A 14,903-nucleotide genomic window follows, 5' to 3' on the forward strand; every position below is an offset into this window, starting at 1 on the left:
AACTACTGGTCCGATTTTAAAAATTCTTTCGGCGTTAGATAGCCCATTTGTCGAGAAAGGCTAGATATATCTTTAAACTAAGACCAACAGGAGCAGAGCCACGAGGGTGAAACCGCGAAGCGTAGTAAAGTAGGTATAGGTTTAAAGTAGAGCTAAGCCTAGATGTTATCAAAGAACACACTCAACTAAACTCTTTTATAGAATAAATAAGGAAATAAATAATAAAGTTATAAGTTATACCTATTAATTACTAAGAGATAATCTTGAGATAATATTATGTTGTAATCGTTGATACATAATTGGTAATCCCTTAAACTCACTTTTAAACATAACTAGATTTAATTTTTATCTATGTCCACTACCATGTTCTGACTTCTGTCATTCAACACATCTGTCAATTTGACTTACCGAAATTCGAAAATATTAATTCTAACCTAACCTTATTTCATCCAATATTACTTGCTCTGTGATTTCATCTAGAACGCAAATCAAGCTGCAAAATTTATTTATTGTCTGCTGGAATAACAATAATAACTAGAAAATAATTTATTAATCCATAATGGCCGAAGAAATACAGAAAAAACTGCAAAAGGAACTCGAAGTATTCAATGGTCTTCAAAAAGAGTATCATAAGGCTGTAGCAATGAAACAACAACTAGATAGCCAATTGAATGAAAACAAGGCGGTTAAAGAAGAATTATCACTATTAAAGAATGATTCTGAGGTATATAAGCTAATAGGCCCAGTATTAGTAAAACAAGATCTAGAAGAAGCTAGACAAAATGTCGCAAAACGTATGGAATATATCAGCAAAGAAATCAAAAGAACAGATGGTAATATATCAGCTTTAGAAAACAAACAGCAAGCAATACAAGAGAACCTTAATAAACTGAAGAATGATCTTGGAAACTTGAAAATTACTGCGTAACTGTTCTTTATCATTATCTATCATAAGTGCTTTAATTTTTATTAAAACTGTGTGTGAATCCCTGTTAATTTTCTAATATGTTGTCTTCGGACACTAAATGTCTATACAAAAATAAATTATTCATTCATTTTTAGTTGTGAGATTTCCAATTAAGTTGTCCTTATCTTAACACCATATTTGATTTAGATACCATATTTGCTATTATACTAATGAAATGAATAAGGAGAACCTTGCTTCTGGTGTGGATTCACTATTAAAATTATAAGGGTATTAAAAAAAGTCAGTTTTTTTCAAAATATTTATATTTATTTATCCCATAGCTTAAATAATAATACAAAATGCATTCAATGGCACAATATATGGTATATAATAATATAATCAGTAAAGTCAATATTTAACACATTTTATAAATAATAAACTTGTAAATTTAATATGGTCTTTTTCTTTTTTTATGAATATAATAATGTTTAATATTTCTATACATGTACTTTGTAAATTCAATTATTTGACGATTTAAAAATATGGTCCCCATGCTTACATTCTAAGTGTAGAAAAATCACTATTCAGTCCTCTAAATATAAATAAATACTAAATTCTAGTATAAACTCTGGCAGTTAAAGTATTTTCTTTTTTAACAGTTAGATATTTTAATTTCATACGATAAATTTTACTGAAAAACAGGATATTATTTATGACTTTAAAAATAGTTCAGTGGAAGCCATTTATGTTCACAAGTATTAATTAACCGACTTCATTTCAATTATGGTGGTCATTGATCACTTTACTTAGGAATATATAATCACTCCTTACATATTTAAAAAATAGCATAAAATTTTGATTTTTGATTTTTTGATTTCATAAAAAATTTGATGAAATATTACATGTCAACATTCACAGTCTATACAAACCGTAATTAATTCGTAACCAACTGTTAAAAAGGAAACAATTCAAAAGTTATAAATCTTATGTATATGTCATGCAAAGATATCATTTATAAATATAAAAATAGATGTCACACAATTTGATACTTCTATATCTTTCATTATATAATATGAATAATACTATTATTTCACTTAATTCTACTCTGTACACAAGGCACACTACAAAAAGGCATTTCCTGTTTAACAACAAAGCGGCCACTCAATAAACTTTTTCCGCACATTCTGCCTGAACATATGAAGCAGTTAGCGTGCCAATGCATATTACTCCACGACACACCTTGCTGTTCAGGGCCTATCACACCACCACAAGCTCGGCAGCGCTCTGCATAAAATTGATCATAACATTGCAAACAAATAGGTAAGCCAGTTTTATCATCTGGCACATATTTCTTTCCACCAAGAGGTGCATCACAGTGATAGCAACAAAAATGTTGCACATGGAAGGCTCTGCCTTCTGCGGCTGTGTAGGGTCGAGTGAAAATCAATTCATCGCACCCAGCACAGCGCGGTATTTCGAGAACATTGGCCAAATCTCTGGCACAATATATTTCCCCTTTGTAATAGAAGTACACAAGGTCAGCTAACAGCTCGCCACACTTACAGCAAGTGAAGCATTGAGGATGCCATATGGACTCCTGTCCAGCCCTTTCAGCCTTAACAGCGACTTCACCTGCAAACATTGGTTTCTGACAACGCTGACAAGGCACTCCTTCATTGTAGAGTTTTCTATTAAACTCTAATTCAGCTGGACTAAGAGATATATCAGCGAATTGCGTGAGAATAGGATCAAGCTGTTCAGCATAGTTACTAACTTGTACAGGAATGTCAGAAAGTTGGGAATTGTCATTGAATGTTTGTGGGGTTAAGTTTCCTGGGTGTGTATTGTAATTAGGGAGGGGTGGAGGAGGAAGATCCTCCTCAGAATGAGTCCTCAGATACTCTCTCAGAGGAGCAGTTTGCTGAGGTTCAACTTGATTAGGCGGCTTAGTTGTGGTTGAATATTGGGGACTGATCTTTGTGGAACATATAGTGCCACTATGTTCTGGAGTTACTGGTTCTTGCTTCCAGCTCCATATCTCTCCATTTGGCGCAAAAATTGTTCCTTTCTGTAATCTGCTATCAAGTAGTTTAGCAGTTCCCATAACGTTATTGTTAGTGACAGTCAACAGATCTGGTATAATTTGAGTCCCCAAAGCCTTTGACGCAAACTCGTTGACTTCTTCTTTGAATTGGGGGTTCTTGTTGTACTCATCACGGAAAAGTTTAATCGGTTGTAAGTAGACATCGTTAGTTACTGGCATATTGAGATCATTCAAGTTCTTTAAGAGTTTGTCATATACTGGGCCATGTTCTACTGCACTTTTGATACGATCAGACTCGATTTTCATAACATGAAGCTTATCTTTAACAATGCGACTCAAAATGGGGCTAGACTTATAATCTGGTAAATTAGCAGCACTGCTAACTACATTGCCCTGAGAGTCCAAAACGAGTTTTTTATCAGAAGCATTCTTCGGTACTATGTTGTATTTTACGCCACGAGATATATTCGATATCTTCAATGGTAGCGCGTACGATTTGGGTGCTGTGTGAACTTTGCTATTTTCTACCGAGCATATTTCAGCACTTTGCAGCGGTCCCACTCTCACAACATTACCCATACCCACGACATGGTCCTTGATACGAGAGATGTACTCCTGTAAAAAAAAAACAATATTATTAGTACCTATAGAAATATATCACTTCATGACATGCATAATTTTTCTACAACTTTCATACTACAATAAAGAGGCTATTCTGGTTGTAGATATAAACATTAATCGTCATACAAATTTACTGTTTCTAATTTATGTTTATAGGCTAAAATTAATTCTTTGAAGAGTGAATATCTTTTATAAATTTAGGTAGGTATAAATGACATTTATTACCATTTTCAATAAATGCACCATAATACATGATATACATATTTGCCTTCTACCCGGCAACGCTTACCATAAATATCCTAAAACTTAAAAACCACTCACAAAAGAACACAAACATCTACCTATCACATAATAATATCACAAAAAAAAGACGGGTTGCACTCCGGGAGTGCCGGCATAAGTGAAAACTTAATTATTAACATTCAGGATGTTTGATATTTTGGAATGGTATCCGTCTTACGCATGGAATATAAGGGCTAAAAAAAAAAGCACAAAGCACTCGGGGACTGCCGCGGTAAAGCTATTGCATGCTATGCCTTCAAGCCACACCTCCGCGCCCTTCCCCGTGGGGAGTGTGAGGTTTTTCGTTACGCAATTTCTGGATTCGGTCCCCGCGCTCAAGGCCCGCGATAGAAGCTATGCAATAGCTTAAAAAAACATCCGTCTTACGCTTTTTCGATCAGGCCACGTGTCCTGACGCGAGTTTAAGATTTTATACCCAACGCCGCTAAAGAAGTTTTCACTTCAAAAAACATACCGTGTGCTCCGACTTCTCCTGGTCCGTGGCGTGGTGCCTGGCGGCGGGCGCCACGTCGTGCGGCGGCAGCTGCGTGCGGAGCTGCGCGCGCCGCTTGCGGGCCGCCTCCGAGCCCGACACGGGCGCCAGCGGGCCCAGGCACGACATGTATTCCGATACCTAACGATAAATGTATTTATGAAAGCCCATAACTAGGGGAATTACTCTTATAGCCATAGATATAGAAACTGGAATTGGTATTGCTATAAGAAGTCATGGTAGCCCCTCAGATCTGACATTGGTATTTACCAAATTAAAAAACAGAAAGTATGACTCAAGTGTCTTCTCTTTCAATTATGAAACTACCAAAACATGTCTTATGAGATCTGAAGTATGTGCAATATTCCAGATCCAAATCAACAATTTCACACATCTACATAATAAAAAATTATGCACATGTGCATCTTTATCCAAATGCACTAGACCCAAATAAAGTAGCGGGTTTATAAGATTAATCATCCTAATAATAATAACACCTACACTTTATTATGGTCAATTGACCGACGGTCTAAATAGGTTGGGATCTGAATCATCACTGCCTTGTCCTTATGTCCTTGTATAAATAATTCCTTAAATTGTTTTTTTATTTTTTTAATGAAATTTCAGGACATTTTTTATGTAGTATTGCCATATTTCAATTAACAGATTTAGTGTTGTAGTGAGATCGGAATATTGTTTTAATTAGCATTCTGATTTAGATACATTATACACATAACACAATTTAAAAATATGTAATGGTTATTACTGTAATAATGTGATATTTGTAATTATTTTGTTATTATAAAAACATTTTTGTATAATAAAATTACTGAAACTCAGAATGTTAAAAGTAATTAAATTATATAATACAAGTTAGTAAATCATTACAAAACTGATTAAATATTGAATACCAATGAGAAAATCTATTTATCCATAGCCAAACCAATTATACCAAAACGGTTTTTAAAAATCAATAGAAAACATATAATATTTTATTTGTAAGTATCTATTGAACTATCTTGTTATCAGGTATCGGAAATATGTTTATCTTATCAAATGTTATTGCAATACTTCATAATGATTACGAATATATATTCAGAATAGATAAAGCAAATCCGTTTAGATAACAGATAAAATAAGTCTTACCAATTCAGTGGAAGCGTTAGGTGGTACCCAATCGAGTTTAACAGGCTTATCGGTGACTCCACGAATTTTTATAAGAGGCACTGTAAAAGGATATAAATTCAATTAATGAAAACAACTTGACTACAATATTATTGAGAATTGATTTTTAAATACAAGTACTTCTATTAAAAAAATAATACATCAGCAAAATTAAACTATAATAACAGTAGTTATAAATAAGAAAGATATAAAAAACATGAATAACATCTTGTTATATGTAGTTTTCAATTAAGTTGAAGTTGTCATTGAAATAGATTCAGACAAACAGATAAGCGAACACAATATTATTTATGTATTTGTTATTGTTATTAAGACATTAATCATTCATAATTCAATATTATTCATAAATTAATGATAACAGTGTACATAAATAGAATAATAAATAAACTTACGAGAAGCCTTTTTAGGTTTTGCAGTTCCCAACAGCTCAAATTGAGCCCACCCAGACAGGTCATCATCTTGTACATCATGTACATCTTTACTACAATGACAGGCTCGACAAACCTTACGCCAGAAATGTAAATCTAGCCCAGGACATGACGTTCCTGAAATTTAATCATTATCATATGAAATATAGGAGTAACATTAAAAATTGAACTATATTAGGAAAAGAAAAGATATCTTGCTGAGACTAGCACATTTATATTGCTAAATAAAGGAATGCATTTAATAATACACATAAGCAAAGAAGGAATAATTTAGCTATACAGGAGCTTCCTAAGCAACAATTCTTTGGGAATTAAAAAAAATTATTGTTTTATTAGAAACAGCAGAAGCAAGAAGTAAATTAAAATTTGAGGAATAGGCTGAAATACTGATTACATTGGCATTACTAAACATTAAATTAATTCAAAAAACAAAAACAATTTATGTTATGTTTTTCTACATTAACATTGTTCATAATATGACAGTCAAACTAACTTGTGCATCAAGTTTTTGAAATAAAATAACACAGCAAAAACCTAATGAGCTTAAAGTAAAGTGTGTCATGCTAAACATAATCCATGGAAGTAAATATATGGATCTTATAATGAAATTAAAATGTAGATAGATACATTGGTCCATTATCGTTGTACTTACAGCTTTAATCCCAGAGAACTAAACACGAGACAACTGTTAGTCCAGAAGAATGTTAAATAGATATTTACATAATAAATTCTTTAATATAGATAAAGTAAAATAATAATTTAATTTACCGCAAGAATTGCAGGGAGCTCCCGCGCCACTATCATGACCTAATCTTGCTTTACTTAATTTTTCTCGTTGACTCTCCAATTTAGATAACCAAGCCGGCGCTTCAGGGGTCTCCACGCATGATTCACTCATCTAAAATACATATGTAATCATATTATGCCCGACAAACTTAAAAAATACATAAGTACTTAACTAAAGAAATAATAACCGTACCATACCTTATTTATGGGATACGTAATCCAAACAGGTCTCAAAACAGATACTGTATTTTAAAATCTTTTAAATATCATAACGTTTGATAAAATATGCACGTAGTAACAATACACAATACATCGACTTGTATTCGATTTCAAACAACAAATAAATGTATGAAATATGATTATGAAACAATAATCATCAATGACCATTGACGGAACCGATTGACCAATAATATCTCGTTAATTTGACAATTTGTCATCAGTATTGCCAGTTCTTTAAACAATTTCCATATTCATAATAAACAAAATACAGTCGATCTTTCTTATAAATTATATTATGATATAGTTCATTTTTGAAGCAATAGAATTTGAATATAATAATAAAGATACTGTATAATAGTCTACGTTTACTTCAGCGGTTACATATTCCAAGTTCAAGGTGTAAGAATGATGAGTCATAATTACTTCGCAAAATTCCATGTTATCATATACATTATATACAACAATTATATCCCTTAAATTTATATTTTTTTTTTTGATAATTAAATTTTTGTTACAATATTCTAATACACAAACACACAAAATAAATTTCTTCTATCTGGCAACCAAGCAACCATCTTTCAATGTGTTTTTTCTATATTGGGATCGAGTTTTGGCTTTAAAATCCCTAAATGAATTATTATCCTTAAAATACAGTGAATTAAACAAATATACGGAATAATAATAATAATAAAAACAAACCAATAGTTAATAAAACTTATAATAAGGTGCATTTATAAGTGTATTTCCATTTCAACTTTTTGCTTTTTTGTGACTCATAATCTGGTTTCTGTATTTTATCATAAGTTTACGTTGTTTTAGATGTCTTCAGGACGACCAATTAAGTGCGTGGTTGTAGGTGATGGAACTGTGGGAAAAACTTGTATGCTTATATCTTACACGACGGATAGTTTTCCGGGAGAATATGTTCCTACAGTGTAAGTAATTTCTTATTGAAATAAGCATTGTTACATTTTAGATGAATAAAATCGCAGTAATTATTTTTTATTGGAAACTAAATTAAATTAAAACAATCTTTAATTGTGGTCTGAATCAATCTATACTAATATGATAAAGAGGAAAGGTTTGTATGTATGTATAGTTTTCATGCATAAACTACTGGACCGATTTTGATGAAATTTGGCACAGATAATCTTTAGATCCTGAGAAAGAACATATGCTACCTTTTATTGTGAAATATGTACCACGGGCGAAGCCGGGGCGGACCGCTAGTGTTTAATAAATTGGCTGTTACAGATTTGACAACTATTCAGCACCAATGGTTGTTGATGGAGTAGCAGTTTCATTAGGATTGTGGGATACAGCGGGACAAGAAGATTACGATAGACTGAGACCATTGAGTTACCCACAAACTGATGTGTTTCTTATTTGTTTCAGTGTGACAAGGTACCTAATTGAAAAATATAAAAGAGTATATTATCATGAGTTATTATAAGATCTGTTCAAATAACACAAATATCTGTTGATTTTCAGTCCCTCATCTTATGAAAATGTAACTTCAAAATGGTATCCAGAAATTAAACATCATTGTCCTGATGCCCCTATCATCCTGGTTGGTAAGTAGAATCCAAATGGAATTGGTTTTGTGACATTGTCTCGATCTAAATTTCAACCTAACTAATATATTACGACATTTATATTGCATTAAATATTCTGTTTCACTTCTTGTACTACCCACACAGTCATTTACATATACATACCTGATAATTTATTGGTTAAATGTGAAAAAACTATCCCAAAAAGCATCTCTATATGTGCCTTGTATACTATGTGTCATTACAATAAAAAAAAATTATACTTAATTCAATAAAAAAAAATTATTCTAGCAGGAGTTTTGAATGTCTTTAAAAATTTAAGTACTTAAAAGATATATTGAATAATTTCAGGTACAAAAATTGATTTACGAGATGATCGTGAAACACTGAGCTTGTTGTCTGAGCAAGGCATGTCGCCTCTAAAGCGGGAACAGGGACAGAAACTTGCAAATAAGATCAGAGCTGTTAAATATATGGAGTGCTCAGCTTTGACTCAGCGTGGACTCAAACAGGTATATATTTAATCATAATCATAATTATTTATTCACCATAAATATAAAATTAAATACATAGAAATCATTATCTTAAATTAATTAAACATAAAAATACAACAATATTATAGTAGGACCTGATTATTCAAAAGATAATATGACCTGCAGGCCATATTAGACAGCTTGTATCGTAGGTATAGGTGTATACCCTTCAATTTATTTTAAGCTTAGCCATGCAATTTTACCTATAGGCAATGAAGTACTTCCATAGCTTATGTGTCATTCTGGTATATAAGCCACAGTGCCAAGTATCATCTAAATCCATTCTTAGGTTTTCATGTGAAAGAGTAACAAATATCCATAAAAATTTATTGTTATAAAAAATTCAAATATCATTTCAACTGCTTTATATAGCTATCTACTCTTGCTTAATACAAAATATATTACATATTAATATTACATACTAATATTATAAATGCGAAAGTAACTCTGTCTGTCTGTCTGTTACTCAATCACGCCTAAACTACTGAACCAATTTGCATGAAATTTGGTATGGAGATATTTTGATACCCGAGAAAGGACATAGGCTACCTTTTATTGCGAAATATGTACCACGGGCGAAGCCGGGGCGGGCCGCTAGTATTACATATTTATATTAATATTTACATATTTATGTTTGTCAGACTGTTGTGAGTCAGGACTTCCAAAAGAGGAAATAGGAATTTCCATTAAAAAACACATGTCTACATATAAATAGTTCTATTGGATTTTAAAGAGAACATAAAAGAACATCTCTTAACTATTTTATATCAAGTTATAAATTTTCAAATCTTATTATAACAGGTATTTGATGAAGCAGTTCGTGCAGTATTAAGGCCAGAGCCTCAAAAGAGACATCAAAGGAAGTGTCTTATCATGTAAATGTGATGCACAAAATGACAAAGTTAAGTCAACATATTCATGCAGGAATCTCAAGGTGACAGTAATAATGTGTTTCTGAACCAATTTGTGAATGCTTTTAGAAAAAAACCTTGATATATTTAGCGGATCACAATATATTATTCATGCTACTTCTTATCCTTTTATGCGATATTATGTGCCATAATAATACAATTTCAAGATTACAAACGAATCATCACAATAATACATTCTTATGTATATTTTCTGCTTTTTAAGTAAATAGATATGCCAAAGATTTATGAATATAGGTGTAAGTTTAGACATGTTTGTAAAATAAAGCTGTTACGGTTGGAAACAAATTGTTACTGTTAAATAATATTGAGTAACAATGTTATTTTTATAATATTACACAAATGAACCTCAATGATGATATTAAAAGGTTTTTGAAATATATTCTTAATATATGTAACTTGTGAATAAGGACTGATCATAGATGCTAGTAAATTGTATTAACTTACTCAAATAGTACTGTCATTAGTTGCAAGGATGGATGTTTTGTACTGTTCAGCATTTATAATTAAACGTCAGCAGCATTTATTAGCATTTTTGCGACAAAAAGTATTGATAAATTTATTTTTTGTATCAGATATATTTTGTCACTCTTCAAGTATGGCGGCATTTTGGATAGCTATATATTGATGCTACATATTTATTCTAATATTTTTGTCTCATTTTATCGAATTTTGTATTTATAGTTTAGTTTCATACTGTCTAATGGGCATACGTGATGATGATATTGTGTGTTTTATAGTGATTTATTAGGGCGAATATTTTTATATGTAAGAATGAATAAGCATTCAAGTGCGTTATCATACTGCAACGATTATTGTTCTTTAGATATTTTGTAGATTGCTTTGATTTACAGGTAACGCTTTGAAATATATTGTATATAACTTCAATTATTTATATTTAAGGACGAAATGCGCAATCTATCGATATAATAAACTTATGTAACTGCACTTTATAAATTATTGAATTTAATCTGTGTTTGTTTTAATCCTTTCATTGAAGCCAAAATGAAGCATTACATATTTTAAATAAAACAACTTGCACGATTTATATAATTTATTTCATATTAATTAATAACACATAGGAGTACATAAATCTTACACAGTGGCAAAAGTAATCTTAAAAAAAATACACATTAAGTCTTATTTTTGTCACATAATTATTATAGAACACCGTGGATAGTAATTAAATAATTAAATGCATTATATTAATTTAACCAGTTTGTTAACGTTCCAAATGGCCAATATAGTTCAAACCTTTAACAAAATTAAATTTTGTTTATTGAAATATGTATGTTAGTACATACTAATTACTCAATTGTTTAGATACATAACAATCACAGTTTATATTAATCGTATTAATCACAATAAAACAACCAAAACACGATTGACAATCTAAGTTGACAATAATAAAATTGTGTGAAAAGTATTCAAAAATGAATCATTATGAAGTTAAAAAATAAAAATTAAAAAGCCAACAATCAGTACAGAGGGCATTGATTTACTATGTACTGTAATAATACCTCAATGACAGAGGGGTAATATAGTTGTTCTAACTGGGATAACTATATTTTTTCATAATAATTATTAGCCAAAAATGCACAAGTTAGAAGCATTCACTTATAGGCCATTCAAAAGTATGTATTTTACACATGGTCTGATAATAATAATTGGACATGACTATCATATGGATCAGTTTTGAATGTCAACATACCATATATTCAATTGACAATTGGTATTATGTGCAAAACAAGTTGATGACGCATTTATTCTTTGATACCTTTAATATAAATATAAGTAATTAGAGAATGAAAGATGTAAGTAAGAAACTAAGGACTATACATGAGCACACAACTTCTTACTACAAATCCTATATACTTAAACATTAAAATAGTAAATGCAATATTTTTACAACACTGATAAACAATGAAACATTATTTTAAAAAGCCAGCTATACATAAAATGTAACACCTATAACAACTTTGTTTACACAAAGAATTAGTAATTAAAACACATAAATAAGTTTCAATGCAATGTCTCAGAGAGAAACATTTACAAAATAAAGTCAAATACTGTGAGAAACCATGAGATCCTAAATGTTTTCATAGAAAAATTAATAAAATCCTTACCATACCTATTTTCAAGGGACACTAGGTGTACAATAGTTTTCAAAGTCAAATTAATCATTTACTAAATACAAGACTTGCATTCATCATTTAATAACTAGGTAGGTATAACTTGCAATTATATATGTTACACATTGTCTTATGTGATATACTTTTATTTTCTAAACAATCAAAGCCAACCTTAATAAAATAATGTACACATATTAAATTCTATATACATCAATGATGACATTAAGCAAATACCTACATACCTAAATAGAATTCAAATGGTAATTTTTAACATAGATGTACTTTCTTGATAAGATTACTAAAATATTAAAATATTTGCTGTCATGCTTTTGCTTAAGCTTATAGTAATTTCTGGAAATTAAATCTACACATTTATACAACAGCAACACATAAAATATATAAATAACATTCAGTTACATGTCCTCTTATCTAAGATAATATAATAATAAATCATACCTTTTTGGCCACTGGATATACAATAAAAACATTTTTAAAATAAGATTTACTTTTAGAAAGTACTGAACATTTGATATCTAGATTTATATACAACACCAATACATTTAAGTAGTTAAAGCATAACTTTGATTTAAAGTAATGTTGATTAAATTCTGTTTTACATTATGTAAACACATAATAAAACTTATAGCATGATTACAAAGAAGTTACAATGACATGCTATCGTATTTGAAATTATCCTTTAATTTTCTTGGATTAATAGAATTTAAGGTATTTCAGTGCCAGATGTAGATGGTAAATAATCATCTTCCTCATATCACATGGCTCTATAGGGGCCTTTCGATTTTAAATATTGAATTACTAATGATGGCCCAAGTGACACTACATCAGATGGAATAGCAGTTAATGGACAATTCTCAATGCTCATTATTTGCAAACTAACACATAAGGCCAGTTCAAATGGCAAGTTGCACAAATTTGGATTATCATTCAAATATAGTGATTCTAAATTTTCAAGTGTGCCAATCTCTTCAGGCAAATATTGCAAATTATTTTCACCTACACTCAAGAATGTGAGGTTAACCAAGTGACCAATAGAGCGGGGTAATGTAGTCAATTGGTTAGACTGAACTATTAACTTCTGCAATTCATGCAGAAATCCTATTTCATTTGGCAAAACTTCTAATTTATTTTCTTCCAGGTCCAGTACTCTCAGTTTTCCCAAGTTACCAATGCTGGGGGGAATTCTCCTTAGGAGATTGTTGGATAAGATCAAAACTTCCAAGTTTTGTAAGCATTGTATATCATCAGGTAGTTTGGTGAGATGGTTTGTGCCCAAGTTGAGCTCCACCATGTTCAGCCATGTTCCTATATCAAGAGGAAGGGAAGTCAATAAATTCTCTTTCATGTTGAGTTTTGTGAGATTTTTTGCTCTGGAAAATATAGCATATGGTATTTTATCAATTTGGTTATGTTCTAAATTAATAGAGTAAACATTAAAGAATTGAGCAGGGCCTCCTGATGGATAACTTGCAAATGAGTTCCTTGATAGAGTAATGCTGGTTAATTTAGTTAAATTACAAAGTAGACCATTTGGTAACTGGGAAATTGAGTTTCCTTCAACATTAAACTCATCCATGTTAACACAATTGCTAAGACTAGCTGGTATTGAAGTAAGCCTATTATATCTCAATCCTAATCTGGTCAAAGCCTGCAAATTGCCAATTGATTCTGGTATGTCCAACAAGTCATTGTGCTGTAAATCTAATGTAGACAAATTTACACAATTCCCAATCTCTTGAGGCAAATGCTCCAAATGATTGTGTGATACATCAAAAGTAACCAAGTTGACTAAATTACCAATTCCTGATGATAATTCTTTTATTTTGTTTTCCCTCAAACTAAGCATGGTTAAATTGGTTAAATTTGCTATGCCATCTCCCACTACTCTTATCCTATTGAATCTCAGGAACAAAGTTGTTAGAGATGTTAATTTGTAGACTACTTCAGGAATATCATTCAATTTATTGTGCCTCAAGTCTAAAACTTTTAATGATTGCAAGTTTGCAAGAGAATCAGGCAAGCTTGTCAGTGAATTCTCATTGAGAGCCAGTGTTTGTAAGTTTGTCAAACAGCCAAACTCTGCAGGTAGAGCAACCAGCTTGTTTCCATATAAATAAAACTCATTTAGATGAGTCAAATCTCTCACATTTGGTGGTAAAGAAGTAATTGAAGATTTGCTGAGATCTAATCTTTTTACTCCTTCATCTCTGCATCTCATGAACTCTTTGATGACATCTAAATCGGCTTGAATGGGTTTGTTTTTCTTAGCTGTAGGTTTTGGTTTATTTGACTCGGGGTGTTTAACAGTCACGACCTTAGGCCGTGCACCTTCCGTACTTGGTACTGATACCTTTTTGTCCTTCATACTGTGATATTTCTCTCTTGGGCTTACTGTGCCGACGGAATCCAACGCTTCCGAATTCTCTCTCGATGAATTATCGAGATTCATGCCGCACTTGTCAATACACGTGATTTTTAATATTAATCACTGAAGAATTAAACAAAATAAATAATATTAACCACTTTCATCGCACTATTTTACAATGATTGGAAACAATCAATACTGATATTCAAAATGCAGTTTAGGAAAATTGTCTCCGTTATTCACTATTTTGTCATTAAGCGTCTTATATTAATACCTACGAAAACAAAAACACTTCCAATTAAACACTTTTCGATTATGACTAAGATGGAAATATTTGTAAAAATTATTAATTTTAGAACAAGGACAGCGTATCTTCAAATTTTCTTTGAATCGCAAATCGAAACATCA

At 31.2% G+C, this 14,903-nt stretch overlaps 4 protein-coding genes across 4 annotated transcripts; 2 read left to right on the forward strand and 2 right to left on the reverse strand.

Annotated features, from left to right (window-relative positions):
* Nucleotides 1–457: 457 nt before the first annotated feature.
* Pfdn6 (prefoldin 6) lies at nt 458–1,061 on the forward strand. Its single transcript, XM_089695519.1, has one exon. The coding sequence runs from the start codon at nt 560–562 to the stop codon at nt 926–928; it is 369 nt and encodes a 122-aa protein (XP_089551645.1). The 5' UTR covers nt 458–559; the 3' UTR covers nt 929–1,061.
* A 156-nt stretch (nt 1,062–1,217) lies between these two features.
* Tes (testin LIM domain protein) lies at nt 1,218–7,106 on the reverse strand. The gene is made up of 6 exons (XM_089695518.1): nt 6,945–7,106; nt 6,729–6,858; nt 5,925–6,077; nt 5,494–5,573; nt 4,330–4,488; nt 1,218–3,566 (listed from the first exon to the last, which is right to left on the reverse strand). The coding sequence occupies exons 2-6, from the start codon at nt 6,856–6,858 to the stop codon at nt 1,998–2,000; spliced, it is 2,091 nt and encodes a 696-aa protein (XP_089551644.1). The 5' UTR covers nt 6,945–7,106; the 3' UTR covers nt 1,218–1,997.
* A 428-nt stretch (nt 7,107–7,534) lies between these two features.
* On the forward strand, nt 7,535–10,950 carry Mtl (Rac family small GTPase Mtl). Its single transcript, XM_089695521.1, has 6 exons — nt 7,535–7,690; nt 7,785–7,900; nt 8,220–8,369; nt 8,457–8,539; nt 8,870–9,030; nt 9,853–10,950. Exons 2-6 carry the CDS (start codon nt 7,785–7,787, stop codon nt 9,928–9,930), a joined length of 588 nt encoding a protein of 195 aa, XP_089551647.1. The 5' UTR covers nt 7,535–7,690; the 3' UTR covers nt 9,931–10,950.
* A 77-nt stretch (nt 10,951–11,027) lies between these two features.
* Sur-8 (leucine-rich repeat protein shoc-2) lies at nt 11,028–14,893 on the reverse strand. Its single transcript, XM_089695520.1, has one exon. It carries the CDS (start codon nt 14,577–14,579, stop codon nt 12,885–12,887), a length of 1,695 nt encoding a protein of 564 aa, XP_089551646.1. The 5' UTR covers nt 14,580–14,893; the 3' UTR covers nt 11,028–12,884.
* Between the last annotated feature and the right edge of the window lie 10 nt (nt 14,894–14,903).

The sequence above is a fragment of the Colias philodice genome, chromosome 5 (genome assembly GCF_061535455.1).
Source record: "Colias philodice isolate Cphi_HAF_F1 chromosome 5, ilColPhil1 Martin Lab GWU primary, whole genome shotgun sequence".
NCBI classification, from domain to species: domain Eukaryota; kingdom Metazoa; phylum Arthropoda; class Insecta; order Lepidoptera; family Pieridae; genus Colias; species Colias philodice.

Coding starts and splice junctions, on each gene's coding strand:
- Pfdn6 (XM_089695519.1), top strand. CDS start 560: ATGGCCGAAGAAATACAGAAAAAACTGCAAAAGGAACTCGAAGTATTC.
- Tes (XM_089695518.1), bottom strand. CDS start 6,858: ATGAGTGAATCATGCGTGGAGACCCCTGAAGCGCCGGCTTGGTTATCT. Junction 6,078..6,728: donor AGCTCCCTGCAATTCTTGCG/GTAAATTAAATT, acceptor ATTAAATTTCAG/GAACGTCATGTCCTGGGCTA. Junction 3,567..4,329: donor AGGAGAAGTCGGAGCACACG/GTATGTTTTTTG, acceptor TTTTTTTTACAG/GAGTACATCTCTCGTATCAA.
- Mtl (XM_089695521.1), top strand. CDS start 7,785: ATGTCTTCAGGACGACCAATTAAGTGCGTGGTTGTAGGTGATGGAACT. Junction 8,370..8,456: donor ATTTGTTTCAGTGTGACAAG/GTACCTAATTGA, acceptor GTTGATTTTCAG/TCCCTCATCTTATGAAAATG. Junction 8,540..8,869: donor TGCCCCTATCATCCTGGTTG/GTAAGTAGAATC, acceptor GAATAATTTCAG/GTACAAAAATTGATTTACGA.
- Sur-8 (XM_089695520.1), bottom strand. CDS start 14,579: ATGAATCTCGATAATTCATCGAGAGAGAATTCGGAAGCGTTGGATTCC.